At 35.7% G+C, this 21,758-nt stretch overlaps 1 protein-coding gene across 1 annotated transcript in view; it reads right to left on the minus strand.

Moving 5' to 3' along the window:
- Positions 1 to 698: 698 nt before the first annotated feature.
- Positions 699 to 21,758, minus strand: part of LOC149815856 (uncharacterized) — an 84,068-nt gene continuing 63,008 nt past the window's right edge. The window contains exons 10-12 of the mRNA XM_089989866.1: positions 21,639 to 21,744; positions 1,851 to 1,940; positions 699 to 1,642 (exon numbers count right to left, since the gene is read on the minus strand). Coding sequence (XP_089845992.1) covers positions 882 to 1,642; positions 1,851 to 1,940; positions 21,639 to 21,744 — 957 coding nt within the window. The 3' untranslated portion in view covers positions 699 to 881. The remainder of the gene's footprint in view (positions 1,643 to 1,850; positions 1,941 to 21,638; positions 21,745 to 21,758) is intronic.

Genomic DNA, 21,758 nt, shown 5'->3' on the forward strand with positions numbered 1-21,758 from the left:
GTTAAATCCCTATTGATAGCTATCTATGCAAGCTGAGGAGATTCGAATTGAGACCCCTCAAGTTTTGCTAGAACAATCTTACTGTTGCACACGAAGTCTCGGAGAGCCTTGTAGCATGCTACGGTATGGGACTTGGCACATTGCATGGAATTTAACCTGTGACGCTTACAATCCAGCTGCCCCAGGATAAAACGTAAGGAAAATGGAGTGATCCTGGTGGGCCACACTATGGCAATGCAAATGCTCCAACCCATCCTCAGCACAGCTGCAAATTTTGGTTTTTCTTCTTAATATTTCATTTGAAGGATTGATTCGAAGCCATGAGAGACACAAAAATGACGAAATGTGGGACAAAATTATTTATATTACATAACCAATAAGTAACCGACACTATGTAATAAAATTGAACAAGCTTTAATAAGCTCTCAGTGAGCCTAAGCTCAGTCTCAAGCTGAGTTCATTCAAACAAACGAGCTTAACCCGGGGTTCAATCTCAGCTTATTTAATTGAACTGAGCTTGAGTGAAGCTTTCGCCCAGCCAAGCTCGAGTTCCATTGAACACATCAACTTGGAGTTGTGTAATGCTCCGAAACAAACATAAACTAAGAAGTTAAATATATAAAAATAGAACCAAGAACTTTTTTTGAAAGAAAAAATAGAACCAAGAATTGATCAGCCTGCAATTTCAAATAACCTTATTTGGAGGGAACACTTGGAATTTATTATGCTTTCACTTGCACAATAATTACCTAATCCAACCTTTTACAGCACATTCCCCTATTCACAAGTGAATATGTTATGATTATCTTCCTAAGGACCATCACAGCCTTCTTATGAAAGGTAGAAAAAGAAAAGAAATCTTATCTTTTCATCCAATTTATCTACCTGGTGATATTGAAATATACAGTATAAGATTCATCCCTTAAGCTGAAGAGAGGAGCAAGTAAGAAGTTCCTATTCAATCCTTTAACCATAAAACTCATTGGGTGATACTTGCTTATCCCACCAATCATTCCAAAGCTTGCAGCACGCTGGAATTCTGCATCCATTTCACCAGAAGGACAAGCAAGTTGAACACTTTTTCCAGCAGACAAGTTCGCACCTGTGTAAATAAAGCAACCTTGCCGGCTTGCAGATTCCAGTGAAACTGAATTGTTTTTCCCGTCCAATCCTTTCATTACCTGAAATACTGAGCCACTGCTGCCAGAATTAGATGCACTTTCAGCAGCCACCACTCCAAGGCTGCTAGTCAACCCTTGATGTGATACCACCATTTTTGGCATGTTGAACGGCTCGAACATAACAGACTTTCCTATGATGTCAGACTGTGGAGTTATTCCTGAAGACATGTCATCAGCTTCGATGAACCTGAAAGTAGCATGGACTGCAGAATCTGTACCGGATGCGGGAAGCTTCTCCATTGATATTGAATCTAATTTATTAGTGAACACGAGAATGCCAGAGTCTGAATCTTGAGTGAGACTGACTAATTGAGAATTATAAGTGGATGGAACCGAAGTTATCCATTCATCTAAAGATTCTGATGTGCCAGTATATAGGTGCGAATCTCCATCAGTCAAGCCAGCCAGAAGATAAGGACCAAAGAGTAGTGCTTGAAGGGAAGCATATTCAGGGCGATCATCTGCAACATCAATGACAAAATTAACAATTCACATACTCAATCCCAACCAAAAAATTTCTATTCTTCACTTCTCAAAATGTCAAACTGATCAATCTCCCTGGGAAGTCTGGATTCATGCAGCCTTTCAAGTAATTACTGCATGAGGGTGGATAATCTAATGTAGAACAGAAAAAATTAAAAACTTTAAGAGAAATGGGCAATCTGGCACCTTTGATAGGTTCCATCCTTAAACTGATTGGAAACTGTAGATATAACTTGTCATCTGAAATCCATTTTCTGGTTACAGACAAGAAATTACCTGCCGATGGAAAAGAATATCAGTGATAGAAATAAAGTATGCCTACATGGTCTCAGGAAAGAAAAAAAAGGAAGTGCAGATTGACATATACCTTTTGACAAGAATTTGGTTGGATACTAGGACACAACTGAACGAGTTTTGCAAAAACTGGGAAATAGTCACTTATGTGGACTTCTATGTTAAATTATGTATATATATATATATATATACATATACTTATATATATATACATACGTGTGTGTATATATATATATATATATATATATAAGTATATATATACATATATACAGTTTTTCTTTCCTCAAAATACCCGATAGGGGTATTTTGGTAAAACCACATGTAATTTTTTTTTCTTTTAATATTTTTTCTTTTCTTCCTTTTTCTTTTTTCTTTTTTCCTTTTTATTTTCAGCTTTTTGTAAGACCACAAGGGCCCCACACATGTAGTCGTTGGGGCCCCCAACGGTCAGATTTATGACCGTTGGGGCTCCCAACGACTACATGGGAGCCCCTTGTGGTCCCCTTCTTATGACTCCCTCCTCTATAAATAGAGGAGGTTTTTCCTCTTGTAAAGCATTGGGTTTTCACCCTTCTCTTTCTTTCTTCAATAATATTCAACTTATGACTTTAAGTCATTTTCTACTTTTGTGAGTTTTGTGTGTACACCTTTAGTGTTTGTGTTCTTGGCTCTTGTGGTCACTCTTAAAGAGTGCTTTTGCTCTATTGGTGCTTCCGCCTTTTTTCATTACATGGTATCAGAGCTCGGTTGGTGATTGGGCTTCTCTTTGTTATCTTGGAACGTGTGCCTCTCAAGCTTTTGAAGAAAGAAAGAATATTTGGTGCCGATGGAACGTGATTCTAAAGTTGAGCTTTCTTTTAAGCTCAATGGGTCCAACTATCTTATGTGGGCCTCCGCTATGGAAAATCATCTAAGAGGTAAGAAACTTTGGGGTTTTGTTATGGGAACTACTCCCGAACCCTCTCTTGTTCTCACTAAAATCGAAAATGAGGTTGAAAAAGCTTTAGATGGCGATGTGCGCATCAAAGCTATCAATGACCATCAATCCAAAGTTGAGGATTGGGAGAGTAACCATGCCAAAATTTTGGCATGGTTTATGAACAATGTAGACCTTAAAAATTGTGCTAATATTGCCAAATTTAGAAGGGCCAATGAGGCATGGTTTTTCCTTAAGGGTATGTATACCCAAAAGGATCTTGCTCGACAATTTTTTTGTCAAGAAAAAATCCGTTCCACCAAACAAATGGATATGAGTCTCCGGGACTACTTTAGCTATCTAACCCCTCTTTGGGATGAACTTGCTCTTCTTGAGCATAAATGGGTGGCTCCGGAAGATATTGAGTTAAGAAGGGAACAAATTGAAAAAGAGCACTTTTCCAATTTCTTCATGGTCTTCAACCGGAATTTGAACAAGTTAGGGCATCCCTTCTCCATAGAAGCAAAGCCTTACCCATTGAAGACGTCCTTGCCGAAATATGCCAAGAGGAAACTCGACTTGGCTTAAGCGTTAAGAGTGATGAAGTTTTGGCCGTTACTAGGCCCGGATCAAATGTAAAAGCATATAGACTTCCACACTTTAACAAAAATAGTAATGGGCCTAGAAAGGGAGTGATATGTCATTATTGTAATGAACCGGGACACATTAGACCGGTTTGTCCCAAACTTAAGGGAAAAGTAGCCGCGGTTGGAGAAAATTCTCCAAAGAAGGAAGAAGAAAGTGTCGAAGAGGGAGATATCAAAGAAACTCTTAATCATATCTCCGAAGTTCTCCAACATCTTCTCAAGACTTCTTCTTCAACATCCGGAGCCACCATCGCCTATTCTTCATCACCTCCAGGTATGTGGATACTAGACTCCGGTGCTTCTTTTCATATGACATCTCATAAAAACTCTCTTTCAAATGTTTTTTCCGAACCCATATCCTCTTATGTTTCAACGACCGATGGAACATCTTTGAAAATTGAAAGTATTGGAACACTTGATTTTAAAAATTCTCAAAACTTTTTCGTTCCTAAAGTAAGAATCGTTCCAAAAATTAATCTAAATCTTTTTTCCGTTTCCCAAATCACCGATCATGGATGCCAAGTCTCTTTCTCACCTAAAGATTGCACCGTGCAAGATCTCCAGTCAGGGAAGCTGATTGGGCAAGGCCATAGAAGGGGTGATCTCTATTTTATGGATTTTTTGACTCTTCCATCTAAGTCATCTTGCAATCTTGTAAAAGACAAAAGTATTGGAATTTGGCATGAGAGACTTGGTCATCCAAATTTTGTAAAAATGTCTCTTTTTCCTTTTTTGAACAATACTTGTAAAAACAATCACATGACTTGTAAAGATTGCATTTTTGGGAAATCTAAAGCTACTCCATTTCCTCAAAGAAGTTACTTCACCACTCGGCCTTTTGAACATGTTCATTCCGATGTGTGGGGACCTTCCCCTATTTTGTCTAAAGGAGGATTTTCGTACTATGTGGTCTTTATTGATGACTTCACTCGATTTACATGGATTTACTTCCTAAGTCACAAATCCGAAGTTTTCTCCTTCTTTAAAGAATTCCATGCGATGGTTAAAAATCAATTTTTGGGAAATCTATCTATTCTTAGGTCCGATTCGGGAGGCAAATATATGTCCAATGATTTTCAAACTATTTAAAAGAAAATGGAATTTGTCATCAACGTTCTTGTCCCAACACTCCGCAACAAAATGGTCTTGCGGAAAGAAAGCATAGACACATAATAGAAACCACAAGAACATTATTAATTTCAAAAAATATTCCAAAATCCTTTTGGGCCGAAGCGGTTCTAACCTCAACATACCTTATCAATAGAACTCCTTCATCTTCTTTGAAAAACTTTACAATATGTCTCCCAATTATAAAAGACTAAGAATTTTTGGATGTAAATGCTTTGTTTTAACTCAGAAAAATGATAAACTTTCTCCTAGGGCTATTGAATGTATTTTCTTAGGATATGGCGAAAAACAAAAAGGTTATCAATGTTTTGACAATCTCAAAAACAAACTTTATATCTCAAAAGATGTCACATTCCTAGAAAAAGAAAATGGTTTTTCGCACCAACCAAATGAAAATATTGATTATTCCTTTTTATTTGACTTGTTGCCTCAAGAAAACATCATAGATAATCATATTGATCCGAGTGAACCTCTTATTGAAGATCATTTTGAACATCGAAATGATGATCAAAATTTAGAAGAAAATGTTTCAAGACAAATACAAGTCTACTCTAGAAGGAATGAAAGAAATCCTCTTTGTGCCCTTGAAAAATTCTCTCAAAGTGAGTCGATCGAAGAAACCTCTCAAAGAAGATCAAATCGTATTTTCAAAGTACCAAATAGATTTGTTTCTTATGATTCTTTTTCTCCAAACTTTCGAGCATGTCTACTTGCTTTTCACTCCTTTCATGAGCCATCTCATTACAATGATGCTAAACAATATGCTCATTGGAATGAAGCTATGAAACTAGAACTTAATGCTCTTAAAAAGGCGCAAACTTGAGAAATCATTGATCCTCCCAATGGCAAGAAACCCATTGGATGTAGATGGGTTTTTAAAGTAAAAACTAAGAGTGATGGTTCATTAGAAAGATATAAGGCTAGGTTAGTAGCCAAAGGATATGCCCAAGAGTATGGGGCAGATTATGATGAAACTTTTGCCCCAGTTGCTCGAATGACTAGTATTCGAGCTCTTATTGCTATAGCCTCTGTTAAAAAATGGCCAATCTTTCAACTTGATGTCAAAAATGCCTTTTTTGAATGGAAATTTAAATGAAGAAGTTTATATGGAACCTCCTCCAGGTATGAATTTAAATGGAAAAATTTTGAAATTAAAAAAGGCTTTATATGGACTTAAGCAAGCTCCTAAAGCTTGGTATGACAGGTTTAGTAATGTATTAATCAATTTAGGATTTTCTTCTTGCTATATACTGACACTGCTCTTTTTGTTAAGAAAACAGGTGACTCCATTGTTATGCTTCTGTTGTATGTTGATGATATGATCATCACTGAGAATGACAAAAAGGGGGTAAATGATGTAAAGTCTATGTTAAAAGAAACTTTTGATATGTCTGATCTTGGATACTTGAGATATTTTTTAGGAATTGAAGTGGCTTATTCCGCGCGAGGATACATCCTATCTCAAATGAAATTAGCTGCAGAAATTTGTACCAAATCAGGAATATTTGATGAAAAGAAAGTTGAGACTCCCGAAGTTATCAATGCAAAACTGAGACTTGAAGATGGTGTTCTTCTTGAGGATCCAACCCCCTTCCGTCAATTAATTGGATCCCTCACCTATCTATCCATCACACGTCCAGATATAGCTCATGTGGTTCATGCAGCAAGCCAGTTTCAGCATGCACCTACTTCGGTTCATATGGCAGCCGTAATGAGAATTGTGCGATACATCAAAAATACCATCTCCAAGGGACTCTTCTTATCCTCTTTCTCATCTCTTGAATTAACTGCTTTTACTGATGCTGACTGGGGAGGAAATCCCAATGATCGTATCTCAATTACTGGTCTTTGCATTTTTTTAGGTGAATCTCTCATCTCGTGGAGATGTAAGAAGCAACAAAAGGTCTCTCTAACATCCACTGAAGCTATATATCGGGCTATGACAATGACAACAATGGAAATCGTGTGGCTCAGAGGACTCCTTGGGGACATGGGTGTCCTCATCTCCTCACCCACCAAGCTCTGCTATGATAACAAAAGTGCGATCTACATTGCAAGCAATCATACGTTTCACGAACGGACCAAGCATATCGAGATGGATTGCCACTACGTTCGAGATGAATTCCTCAGAGGAACTATCACATTACCATACGTTACTTCAGAATATCAACTAGCTGACTTCTTCACCAAAGCGCTCCCAACTCCACGATTTATGTTTCTTCTTGGCAAACTTTCGGTCTTCTCCCCGTAAAGTTTGAGAGGGCGTGTTAAATTATGTATATATATACATATACTTATATATATATACATACGTATATATATAAGTATATATATATACATATATGTATATATATACAGTTTTTCTTTTTCTTTCCTCAAAATAGCCGATAGGGGTATTTTGGTAAAACCACATGTAATCTTTTTTTCTTTTTATATTTTTTCTTTTCTTCCTTTTTCCTTTTTATTTTCAGCTTTTTGTAAGACCACAAGGGCCCCCACACATGTAGTCGTTGGGGCCCCAACGGTCAGATTTATGACCGTTGGGGCTCCCAACGACTACATGGGAGCCCCTTGTGGTCCCCTTCTTATGACTCCCTCCTCTATAAATAGAGGAGATTTTTCCTCTTGTAAAGCATTGGGTTTTCACCCTTCTCTTTCTTTCTTCAATAATATTCAACTTATGACTTTAAGTCATTTTCTACTTTTGTGAGTTTTATGTGTACACCTTTAGTGTTTGTGTTCTTGGCTCTTGTGGTCACTCTTAAATAGTGCTTTTGCTCTATTGGTGCTTCCGCCTCTTTTCATTACATTCTAGTGTTATCTCATAGAGTCAATGTATGATATTTGAAGTGGCCTAAGCTAGACAATATTCAACTAAAATTCAATCAATTTGGGCTTGCTATAGAACTTCTCAAAATGCAAATCACGTTGGCAAGTATCTAAGTGACTTGGCAACATTTTAAACCAATGACACTTTGATCTTGCCTTACAATAAAAGGATAAATATATCTAGATATTCTTTATTGTTTAACATCAATATCATCTGAAAACATTTTCAAATTACATCATGAAAGTTTTGTTAATTAGGATTAAAGTGTCAAAAATTAGTTTCTTATTAATAGTTAGTTCTAGCATTCACATTTAAAGTTGGATTTCTGAAAAGGAGTTTCATGATAGTTATAATTCAAATATTTATGATTAAAGCATGTTACATGTTGGTTTTCCTGCAAACAATTGATTGTAGCCAGAGCTTCCGAATTTAGATTACTTATATTTTGCTTAGGTAGTTGATTAGTAAGTAATATGATAAATCCAATAATTGATTTCAAATTTCCTATCCTTTTCAAAAGCATTGATTTTCATAAATCACGAAGTTTTACTATTATTAAATGTAGTTTAACAATCTTTTAGAAGTTAAACTAGTTTTTCTATTTTTTTTTTTAAAAGCCATCAGATTTCCTCAATTGCTTCAAAAGTAATTAGCTACATCTCTTATAAATATAATTATGGTTTTAAGTGTTATTCTGGTTTTATTTTATCGTCTTTGAGTTGATTTGAAACCGTGTTATTTAGAAAATCAGATTTGGCAATGAAAATCAAACGAAAGTTCATTTTGAAACCCTTTATTTGAAAAGAATACTATTCTTATTGATTTCAAGTGTTTGGATTTAAATATCCGTTTACATAAGCATAAGTGGACCGCCGACCGGTTGGTATATCAACCTCTGACAACCTTATCGGGGTTTATGACCCCCTTTAAAAAGGGTAATTGGCCAATTTGGCTTGTCATTGGGATTATTGGTCCAGTTGACTCAGTCCTGAGAAATCATGTGGCCCTTTGACGTAGCCAATGAGAGGTGGAATCCCCCACCACTGATCAGCCCATTGGAGTTCTAGTGTTTGGCCCATTTGAAGTATGGAGGGATTTTATCAGGCCAAGTAAAATTGGGATTTATCAGCCCTTCGGTCTTCGATGGGATTGTGAATCCGATTTAAAAAAAAGTGTTTTGTAAAGTTTAACAAAATGAGAAATGTTATCTTTTAAAAAGAAAGTTTCATAAGTTCGCAAAGTGGTCTACAAAGTGTTTCAAAGTCTATTTTATTGTCTTTATACATATTGCATCTGAAAAGCAAGTTTTGCAAAATTGTACAGGTAATATTTCATAATTTTCCACTATTTTGAGCCCAAAAACAAAAAAATTTAAATTATATACTTATATTTAATTTGATAAAATTGTGAAAAATAACTAAAAATAAGGTGACGTCAACATGGGTCTGGACTTGGTCTAGAGCCCATCGACAAGACCTAATTGTGTTAAGTAAAATTTGAGAAATTTATTGTTTTTAACCTTTAATTTTGAAAGAAATTTCAGTTCTGTCGATTCATGCTCATGATTCTGAAATATATATATATATATATATATTTCTGATATGCTGATTTCATGCTCATGAATCTGGCCTATGTGGTTCTAGTTGTGAGTTCATGAGCATGCTACATGAATATGCTTTTAAAATTTCAGTTCTGCCAATTTCATGATCATTCATCTGAAATAAATATTTCCTTTCAGTTGGTCGATGTTATGTGTTTGGATCTTATATTACACATTTATTTCAGTTCTGCCGAATTTGTCTGAAATCTAATATATATATCAGACTACCGATCTAAGTAAAAATCTAAGTAAATTAGCTATTAAGGTTAAAAGAGAGTGTTATAGAAATCTAAGTAAAAATCGTGATAATGAGAATTTGGAGAAGTATATGATAGTAAAGAAGGAAGCTAAAAAAGTAGTTCGGAACGCGAGGGATAAGGTATATAAGGAGGTTTATGACAAGTTGGATACCAAAGAGGGTGAGAAGGATATTTATAGGCTTGCAAAGATGAGAGATAGGAAATCGAGGGATCTGGGTATGGTTAGATGTATCAAAGATGAAACGCAAAGGGTTTTAGTCAAAGATGAGGAGATTAAGGAGAGATGGAAAGATTATTTTGATAAGCTATTTAATGAAAGTCATGCTCAGGATCTTGGAGACTTTTCAATTCCTTTTCATGAGATGAATCGTGACTTCATGCGCAAGATTCAAAAGAAAGAAATTGCAGAGGCTTTGAAGAAAATAAAATCAAGAAGGGCAGTTGGCCCAAATGGTATACCTATCGAGGCTTGGAAATGCTTGGGAGAGAAAGGTTTAGAATGGTTGACAAATCTTTTTAACAAGATCTGGCGGACAAATAAGATGTCTAATGAGTGGAGGAAGAGTACTTTGGTGCCTCTATATAAGAATAAGGGTGATATACAAGATTGCACAAACTATCGTGGTATAAAACTCATGAGTCATACTATGAAACTTTGAGAGAGGGTGATTGAGTCTAGGTTGAAGAAGATTGTCATGATATCGGAGAATCAATTTGGTTTTATGCCTGGAAGATCAACTATAGAAGCTATACATCTTCTTAGACAACTTATTGAGAGAAATAGAGAGAGGAACAAAGATTTGCATATGGTTTTTATTGATTTGGAGAAGACTTACGATAGAGTACCTAGGGACGTTCTCTGGTGGACAATGATGAAGAAAGGTGTTTCTCTCAAGTACATTAGTATAATTAAAGATATGTATGAAGGAGTAGTAACCAATGTCCGCACTTGTGGAGGGGTGACAACCAATTTTCCTATAACGGTTGGGTTACATCAAGGATCTGCTTTAAGCCCTTTCCTATTTGCTATAGTGATGGATGAGCTTACGAGATCAATTCAAGAAAATGTGTCGTGGTGTATGTTGTTTGCTGATGATATTGTTTTGATTGATGAGTCTAGAGCTGGGGTTAATGCTAAGTTAGAATTATGGAGACAGACATTGGAAGCAAGAGGTTTTAAGTTGAGTAAGAGTAAGACATAATACATGGAATGTCGATTTAGTAAGCAACGAAGTAGTGATGGGAGTGTAGTGAAGCTTGGTGAGCACGAAATACCGGTGGATGATTCTTTCAAATATTTGGGATCTATCATTCAAAAGTATGGAGAAATTGATGGAGATGTAAATCATAGGATAAAGGTTGGGTGGATGAAATGGAAGAGTGCAACTGGAATGTTGTGCGATCGTATAATGCCATTGCGGTTGAAGGGAAAGTTCTATAGGACGACTATTAGGCCCGCTTTACTATATAGTACGGAATGTTGGGCTGCCAAGAGACATCATATTCAAAAAATGAGTGTAGCTGAGATGCGTATGCTGAGATGGATGTGTGAAAATACAATAAAAGATAAGATTCGAAACGAGGAGATACGTAAGAAGGTAGGCATTGCACCCATTGAAAATAAGATGAGAGAGAATCGTTTACGGTGGTTTGGACATATTCGACGAAGGCCTAATGATGCTCCAGTTAGAAGGATGGAGAAATGGGAAAATATATTATTTAAAAGAGGTCGGGGTAGGCCTAGGAAGACATGGATGGAGGTGATAAGAAAGGATATGAATGCTTTGAACCTCACCGAGGACATGACATTGGATAGAAATGAATGGAGGAGAAGGATTCATGTGGAAGACCCATAATGATTTTCTTTGTTGGTTCATATCTCCGACCCCAATTGTTTTGGGATGAAGGCGTAGTTGTTGTTGTTGTTGTAGACTACCGATCAGGTGTGTTTGCTATATATATGTATATATATACTAATATATTTAGACTGCTGACCAATAATGAATTTGATTTACATATATATGTGTCAAATCATGTTTTTATTCTGATATATATATATATATATATATATATATATATATATTTCAGACCATGTAGTAAATCTGATATATGGAGACCATGTACATGATCTGGGCAGACGTGTTCTACATGTCTGCTGATCTGGACAGATTGGTCCTATACACTTTTTATCATAAGTTTAGGTTTTACTTGTTTGTTGATCATACTTAATGCTTATATATATTTTTCTGATCCACACTGATTCATGTACATGAAGCTGATCAACATACTTATGTATCAACATGAGGCTGATCAAGTACATGAATCTGATTAGCATTGGTGTATTTTTTTGATATGCTGATTCATGTATATGAAGTTGATCATGTACATGAAGTTGATCATGTACATGAATCTGATTAGCACCTTTAAATTTCTGTTTTGCTGATCATGTACATGAATCTGATCATCATACTTAAAATTTCCGCTTTGCCAATTCATGTACATTGAGTTGATCATGTAGATGAATCCGATCAACATACTTTGATATCTTTGCATAGCCGATCCATGTACTGAAGCAGTTCATGTGCATAAATCTGATCAACACTTAAATATTTTCTGGTTGGCCGATCCATGTACATGAATATGATCAACACATTTATTTATCTGTGTCAGCTGATCAAATACATGAAGCTGATTGCACATATACAGTTGCAGTTAGCTAATCATGTACATGAATCTGATCAGATATAGTACATGAAGTTGATCATATGCATGTTTGTAATCAGCTGGTCATCTACATGAATCTGATCGAAATATATATTTTCTGAATTACATACATGAATCTGATCCTAAACAGATCAGTTTGCAATTTTCTTCGCATATGCATGAATCTGAATTTGTATTTAGATGTTTGCATGACTGTGATCATATGCATAAATTTGATCATGAATAGTGTGGTCTGGAAGCTTTCTATTTGCATATGTATGTGCTTAGCTAAATATGCATTCTTTTTACGTTATAAATGTGCATTGTGAACATAAAATTATGAAACTGTATGTGTTTATATTTACTGAAATTTTGTAATTTACATAAAACACTTTTAGTGGTTATATATGAACCACTGTGGGCCTATATAGGCCAGAAGCACGTGTTACTTATGTATTATTGAATTGTTTGTGCATTGCAAAATGATTTCTATAAATTATTGGTTTTTCAAATTTAATTATACTATTAAATTATGAGAGTCAGGGCTCGAAATTGTTATTGCACGTGGATTTGCAAAATGACTCTTGTATAAAGAACTTGAAATTGATTTGAAATGGTAAAAAAGACCAAAAGAGTGTAATTATACTCTTCCTTGATGCCCCTTCTTTAGTGTGAGAATCATGGATAGCGGTTATGGGGACCGTGAAGATACTAAAACTCCGTGTGCAATTGTGCCATAGAACCCAATGTGTGGTTTACGTTCCCGAACACGGTTTTAAGGAGTTTTCAACCACTTTTCATGGGGGTGGTGTTGTAAACTCAACTGTAGTTATTGGTATAATAAGAAAGTGGCGTCAATGATTGGTGATTTACATTGATGTTCCGACATTAGGTGAAGATTTTTAATGTTCTAATGGAAGGTAAAGATTCTTGATATCGGTCGAGGAACAAGTGTGAAACTTAGTAATTAAAATACAAATTGTGTGTTAAGCTATAACTGGGAACTAACTTGAACCTCAAGAATTGTGCCCATTTTGAGTATTCGCAGGTTTAAAGAAAAGTGAAAATTAAATTTGTATGCATTTAATAGAGACATGCATGTAAAAGCAACTCTGATAAATAATTTAAACAAAAACAACAAAAAAAAGGGTTTTAAGAAATAATAAATAATTTTTCACATATAAGAAAAAATGAGTATTTTTCTCATACATAAAGCATACAAAAGACAACTTCAAAAGATAATTGTATATATAAAGATTTAAGATACATACCGAGTCAAGATCTCCCTTGAATCCAAGCCATACATTGATCACGATTCTTTCATGAAGCACGAACTCGAACCAAAGAATCCCAAGACCCAACAAAGCAAAATACTAAGAAAATTTTCTTGTCTCTGATACCATGTAATTATAAGAAAATAGAGTCACATGTGTTCAGTTTGGATCGGGTCATATTGGACCCGATCCACCTTGTATAGGATGTATTCTTATGTAATATTTGTTTTGTATTAAAGGCTATGTCACAGGGAGTCGGCTAGCAGGGTGCCGCACCCGCGTTGATGCGACTCAACGCGGGTGCGGTCAACCCGACCCTGGGTGCATTGACCGCACCCAGGGTCATTTGTGTCCAATTTTTTTAATATTTTTTTTTTGTGTTTAGTTTTTTTATTATTTTTTTTTTAAAGTTGTGTGCGAGACCCGCGCTGGGGGAGCCCCTGGACCCCCCTTTCTGCAAGGGCAAAAACTCTGAATCAAGCTCCACAACTCATCAACTCGACCCCTCCCCTGCACAAATATATATATTTGCCGCACCCCCGCACCCAAGTTTTTTGAAAGTGCTGCACCCCCGCACCCACACCCGCACCCATTTGACATAGACTAAGGGTAATCAGACCAGACCTGAACCCTAATCACTAATATTAATACCAATGAAAAGAAGAGGCAACCAAGACAAAAATCATGGGCTTCTCTCTACATTGTTCCAACTTCTTCTTCCTCTTTCTCTCAAACGTGTTATTGCAGGTTTCATAGGCTCGATTTTCAAGGTTTCTCACAAGGTTGTAAGTATCGTATCGTTACCCGTATCAGTCAGGCCCAAAGTAACACTGTATCATATTGTATCATATCGTAAACACGTCACAAATTTTTAATAGAAAAATTCCAAAAAAAATCAAGAAAATAAAAAATAGCAAAATTCTAAAAAAATCATATTACATGAAACAATGATGAATTGCACAAAATACAACCATCAAATCACATATGAAGCATTTGTCTCTATGAGCTGCATAAGACATCATCAAACATCAACTATCTCACAAGAACAATGCAAAATATTAAATATCTTGCAATTAAGAATATGCCACGACTCATACTTTCATATTACATAAACAAACATATTATGACAATAGTTGCACTTGATGTTCACTCATTACTTGAGTGCCTATTGTCATGATGCGTTATCTTATGCTATCTTTGTTGGAGGAGTGTCGAGCCTGATTTCTACCTTGATATAAATCTTTAATTTTCGCGGATCCAACTTCGCGATGAGTTGGCGTAGAGTTGTAGAGGGGCAGTGCCCCCCGAGGCAATTTTTTTTGGAGAGCAGCTTTGTAATTTTACTCATAATAAAGATTTTTTATCTTAAACCATTTTTTTGAGTGAAAAAATGGTGGAAATACACTTTTTTTTACCTTAACTCACTTCTTTGGGTGAAAAAATGGTAGAAATGCACTTCTAATGTCCTCTAAACATATGGAAAAGTCTGCTCTCAAAATATATTTAAAACCTAAAATGAAAAAAGTATCTTTCAACATTTTTAAAGTGCACCGAAAGTGTATCGTACGGTACGACACGATACAAGGGTGTATCGTAAGATACACCTGATACAAGTATGATACACACTCGTATCATGATACAAGTGTGTACCGTATCACAAAACCCAAAAGTAACAATATGTATCGTACTGTGTCATACTATACGATATGATACAACACTAGATAAAACACTTATATTACATAAGTCTCAACAGTTAGAACCATTTAATTTGAAGGAGAGATCAATCTTGGAATCGTTTTCGGCCATGTCGAAGAAGAGGGAGATAAGAGAGACAAAAATCACGATCACACTGAGCACTGCAAACACTTTGAGTAGCACGATCACTAATGCCCAAGAGAGAACAACGAGGGGCTCTGATACCATGAAATAAAACAAGGTGTGCACAAACACAATGCCACTAAAGGGCTACAAAAGTGCACAACCACAAAGGTCACTAATAGACTAAATACAATAAGCCGCAAAAGGCTAAACACACAAAGCTTACAAAAGCAAGAGCACACACATAAAAAATATAAATTTTATAAAATGCTTAAGAAAAAACATTAACTGTAACGACCCCAACTCATAGCCGTGAAAAAAGTGACAGTTTTTTTTTTCAAGTGCGAAAACATTCCTAGAGACCCGGGCCCTTACAGTTAAATATAACCACCGCCACAAGAGATCTTATACTCACATTTCATACTAAACCAAACCAAACTTTATTTATTTAGATACATATAGTTTGAGACATAAGTAAATAAAAATATAAATAAAGCAAAAAGAACAAAATAAGAGTCACGTTATCCAAAAGAATCTGTCAGACAATCGTGTAATTCCCTCGTAGCTCATCTCAAAAGCAAGTCACCCCACTAGGCATCTGAGACTGCGAAAAACACCAAAAGTAGGGTGTCAGAATCCAAAGATTTCTGTGTAGGAATCCCTCTAATGAAACAAATAAGTATAAAGAATACAGATAAGATTCATGCAATAATTTAAAGAGATGCATTTATGACAAATTCATAATTCAATTAATCATTTATGTAATGAAGAACAATTGTTAAGTACGAGGGACAATTTAATAATCAACATGAACCACAAGTTAAGCAATATAGACATTTAGCATGCAGTAGGGAAGAAACATCATGCATTCATCAATATATCACAATTAAGGGAACAAGTAAATATGCATGATCTATTGCATAACAAGAATATGCATGATTTCTATGCATATGCATGAAATCATTATTATCTTTTACCAAAGTACTCTTTTCATATGCATGTCCCTATTAGATGCACACAACTTAAGTTCCTCTTTTTATTATTACCGTTGCCGGGGATACACCAAACGAGTAAAATCCCCGAGCTCAAGTTAGGTTTACAGGATAGCTTAGCACACAATTTGTATTTTATTACTGGGTTCCAAACTTAGCCCTCGACCAAAATAGCCTTCGGAACATTAGACCACCCATCTAATGTCGAGGACACCAGGGACCACCCATCTACAAGTACCATTTTTTTTGGTATACCAAAATAACAGTTGTGTCTACACACCACCCCAAGACAAAGTGACGAATTCTCCCTAAAACCGTGGCCAGGAGAAAGATCCTCAATATCGGGTTTAGGGGCAATAACAATGCACACAGAGTTTTTGTATCCTCACGGTCCCCAAACCACTAACCCCAAGATTATCTTTCTGTAAAAGGAACATCAAAGGGTCGTTAATTACACTGATCTCTTTCTTATTTTGTTATTAAAATCAATTCCATAAATTTGTAAATCAATATGCAAACATAAGCTCGCAAGTCAACAAACGCAGCTCTTCACGGTCTACTACCCGTGGCAACAAAAGAACAATGCAATTAAAACCACAACATCAAATATGATTTTTGCAATGCATAAATAAGTAAGGAGCACACTGACTCAAGGCATCCCACAACCCATGATGATCCACTTTGATCACCCATGCATTCATATGCAAAAATTATTAGGAACATGCCAATGCATTCATTACATATCACATTCTTTTTCTATCTACAACCATGCATGCCAAATTAATACCACAAATTCGCATTTTCAAATGCGAGGCTCATCACGAGACTCCAGCCCATGAAAAAATATAGAACTGTGCAATGTAAAAAAATAATAATATCAATGTGATTTCTGTGATGCATTAAAACAAGCAAAGAAGGAGCAATCCAAGCTCAAAGCTCACCAGGCCTGCGATGATCCACTTTGATCATCGATGCATCATATGCAAAAATCATAACATGTTATTTATAATGTCACACTTTCCAATGGACATACGTATATATCAAATTAACCATGTGCACATGTTCACCATTCATGTGCATGTGCTTTTATGTAACTATTCACATATATGCTTCCATTCATGAGAGCCCAATTTAAAAGCGTGAACATTTATTCACTTGCAAAACATACATCATTTCAAGTATGCACATCTACTTAAAACAAGCTGCATTTGACATAGTACTTACGGGTGTCACATTAATTCAAGCACATGAACATTTTCATTCATAACATGTATTGAAATCAACATACATGTACATACCCGAAATCTGGAAATTTAACATGCATGCTAAAAATCGAATTCCAGATTTATATAACACAAAGGGTTAAAAATACATATCTTTTTTTTTTTTGAAGTTGGCTTATCAAGACAAGCCGATCCTGTCGGCTAGGGTTCAGCCTCGACCCAGCTGAACCCAAACAGGCCACCTGCATGTTCAAAGAATCAAAACCAAGTTTTTATTTTAAAACTTTTTGTTTCAATATATATATATATATATCTTGAAGGGATTGCCCCAACCGATCCTGTTGGCTGGGGTCCAGGTCTAGCCCAGCCGAGCTTAGTCGGCTGGGTGGCCTGGGCAGGCCCCTGTACCAGTCCAGTAACTCAACTGGACTGTACCTGGCAGGACCCAGCCCGCCACAGTCTAGCCACTCGCTGGACTGGGCCTAACAGGGCCCAGTCAGACCCCCAAGGCTATCAAGCCAGCTCCGGCTTGACAATCGATGCACAGGCCCTCGATCGGGCCTGTGTGGGACAGGTTTTGCCAGGGCCTGGCAGTCAGTCAAGGTGCTGCCTGGTCTGGCTGGACCTGTCCAGCTGAGCCGAGCTCGGCTGGTCCACCGGCCAGACCTCCCAAAAGCCCCACATCCGTACTTACTTATATCTATCTATCTATCTATCTATCTATCTATCTATCTATTCTTGAAAACACAGTATGCATATCATACATAGGTGAATATTCGGTGCATTCTTGATTTATGCCAATCAGTTAGGTGTCATTTTGAAAGTTTTCCAATCAAAATAGAATGAGAAGCTTGCTCATTAGCATTCTGACTTCCATAGGAAGCAGGCAACTTTGCAAAAGAAATCAACATTAGCTGAAAAGATGGGTAATATGGCTAGAGTTTGAGGTTGTAAAGATGCTAGGGACAAGCATTAAACATATTGATCAGCAGCCAAACAGAATACTGAAAATATTTATAACTGTCGAGCTTCATTGGCCTTTCTATATTGTCATGACTCATGAGTCATGATGATACTATTGGAGATGATGATGGCAGATCAATTTCAGGTTAAGATAAACAAGGCATCAGACTTTGCAGCCAACATTTACTATTGTGTCATGAAACTTTAGTTCTTTGATGTTATTCTGATTGGACAAGGTTAGAGGTCACCATCACCAATCTTTGTCTAATCCACATGGGGAATTAACACATACATGATTACTTTCAAATTTGCTATCAACGTACAAGAGGGACTGCAGTAAAAAGGAGAACTGAAAACAAATGGCAAGATCCAGTAAAATTGTATAAACGCAACAAAAGTATTAGCATATAACATATTCAGATCTGTGCATACCTACATTCACAAGCATCAAGGCTCACATCCACATACTTACACAAAGTTTTATATTTACGTATGATTCCAAAAACAAAATAAAACCACATGCATGTTCAGAAATATAACATGGACAAGCACTCAACAAGCTATTTTAACATGGGATAAATTCTGTTTTCGCACAAAAAGAAACATATACAGAATTTTTATTTTTTTTGAAAAGGTGAACGAAATAAAAAATACATCCATGGAAATCGATATTCCTCAAAAGAAGCTCTAAACAAACACCTCTACCATAAGTAAAAATTCTGTTTTAACAAAAAGATACCATGTACAGAAATTTATTTCTTTGAAAGGATGAAAAGAATCTAAAATACATCCATGGAGGAAGATCCATGAATCATCTTCCATGTGTTTTTACAAAAACATGGTTTTAAACACTTTTTTCATGGATTTTCATCAAATTATTGCATGAAAATCCAATCTATATCAATTTCTCACTTCATTCAAGAGAGAAAACCCATACCATAAATAAAAACTTGAAGAAAAACGATGGTGAAAGTTGAAAAACGTGGCTAGATGGTTGGAGAAGTCCAAACTCCTCCTCTTCTTCCTCCTTCCTTTCTTTTCCTCTCATTCTCTCTCCTCTTTCTTTTTCCCTTTCTCTTTATCTTTCCTCTCTCTTTTTTTTGATTTATTTATAGAGTTCTAGATGGGCGGGAGAAGAGAGTGCATCCCAAGCTGGAACTCTCTTCTCTCTTAGAGTTTTTCGAAAAGTTCAGAACTCTTAAGTTTGACTTTTTTCAAAATTTTATTTTATTTGAAACTCCATGCTTCTCCAACCTTCTTAGATGTTTCTAGGTGTGTTTAAGGGCTCTATTAAGAGTCCTAAATAACCCTCAAAATAAAATTTTGGAATTAAATTAAATTAAATAATTATTTATTTAATATTAAATAATAAATAAATTTCAGAAGCTTTCAAAAATTATCAAATTAACTTGGGAGGCTTTTTAACATTAATAAACCCTAATTTAAAGGTTTTTGATGAATTTAAAGTTGAAAAAATCATTGAGCATGGATTTGCTGGATTCAGATCCAAGATCCAAATCCATCTCAAAAATCCAAATGGGTCTTGGATAGAGTCCAAATCCATATTAATTTGGATCAGATCTGCTCCGATCCAAGTTCGGATTCGAACAGACAAACTGCTCAATTTTTGAAAAAAATGTGTTTTCCGGGTCAAACCGAAACTCGAATTCAGCAAAGTGAAATATCATTGTGCTCAGAATTCCGAGACGCATCCAAAAACATATTACACGAATATCAAATTCCGAATTTTGCCTGAAAATAACCAAATTTTTGCTCGAATTTCGCTTGAATTTAAAGGTAAAAAATAAAACTTTTTTTCATGTTTTAAGTGGCTCGTTTAGACCTAGTTGATGAGATCTGGGCCAAGCCCAGACTCAAAAGCATTGGTCCAATATCGAGGTTCAAACAATTTTTCTTCTATACTTAACCAAATTTTCGGAAACTCACGAAATGACTAAGTATGAAAATACGTGATATTATATTAACAAGTGAGGGGGATAATCCCCTCTATTTATACACACAAAGAGGCACGAGAAATGCCCTTGGGAGCTCCCAACGCTTCTATGGTAAAAAAGACCATAGAGCCCCTAACTAAATAAAGAAAAGAAAAAGATAAAAAATAAAGAAAAGAAAATAAATCTGTCCCTATTGGATAAACCCTATTACAAAGTAAAAAGACCAAAATACCCCTAATGGGTATTACCTATTACAATAAAAAAATATAGTATACATATACATATATATATATTAAAAAATATATATATATATATACTATATTACATACACAATATATATATATATATATATACTATATTACATACACAATATATATATATATATATATATAACACTGCCTTCCATTCTTTCCATTTGTTCTCATAATAAGATACAGTTTGTCCTTCTCATCTCCTTGTATAGCCATTTTCTTCTCATTTTCACTCTTCGTAAGGATTAGTTTAAGGTTCTTTCTTGGAACCATCCACTAATCCCCACAATCTTTTCTCCCATATGTGATGCTTTATGATGGAAACCCATATTACAAAATTGGAATCATTAAGTTTGATGGGAATGACAGTCATAGTCTCTTTGTCCTCCATAGATGGCAAAAGAGAAAGGGGGGAAACGAGAAGAGAGAGAGAGAGAGACCAAAGGAAGAAGGTGGAAGGAAGCACCACAATCACAATCTCTTGAAACACAAACTTGCACCAAGTAGACCATGAGCACTTGAATCAATACCATGAGCTTTGAGCCCAAGAGTCAATGGGTCTGATACCATGTAATGAAAGAGCCTCCAAAGATGAAATCCCAACCACTAAGGGCACTCACACACAATGTAAAAATATATTATTTCTATTAACGTTAAAAATGCACAAAAAATGCATATCAAACAAGAGGGGAAGGACCCATATATATACATAAGAGGAGCAGCCAACTAGCCGTTAGACTACATCAACCCTAGGCAAACTAGAGAAAAATAAAAAGAAAAGGAAAAACACAAAAAGTATTTCACAACAATAAATAAATATATATATGTATTATATACATAGGTATAAAATATATATATATATATATATATATATATATATATATACACACACACACATGGTAACAATTGACTGCGCCAAACCCTGCTTTGATTGGGTCCTGCAACCATGTTACACCATGTAGACACAGGTTCATTGAGCCTCCAAAAGCACACATGTTACGTAAACAACATCTTGATTCAAAGCCTGTCCCAATCCATCAACCTACAGCGCAATTTTCAAGTATCTATTTCACATCTCATAAATATGGTCCAATACTATGAATAAAATGTACACATTTACCTGCTGATGGTAAAGGTAAATCTCTTCCATTTAATGTTGCCTTCAAACCGTTTCCATCTGTCCATGATGGTATCCTCACATTCACCCTTGATGATTGGATGTCCCCCTGTAAAGAATCTA

Source organism: Nuphar pumila, chromosome 15 (assembly GCF_984573655.1).
Source record: "Nuphar pumila chromosome 15, dmNupPumi1.hap1.1, whole genome shotgun sequence".
Lineage (NCBI taxonomy): Eukaryota > Viridiplantae > Streptophyta > Magnoliopsida > Nymphaeales > Nymphaeaceae > Nuphar > Nuphar pumila.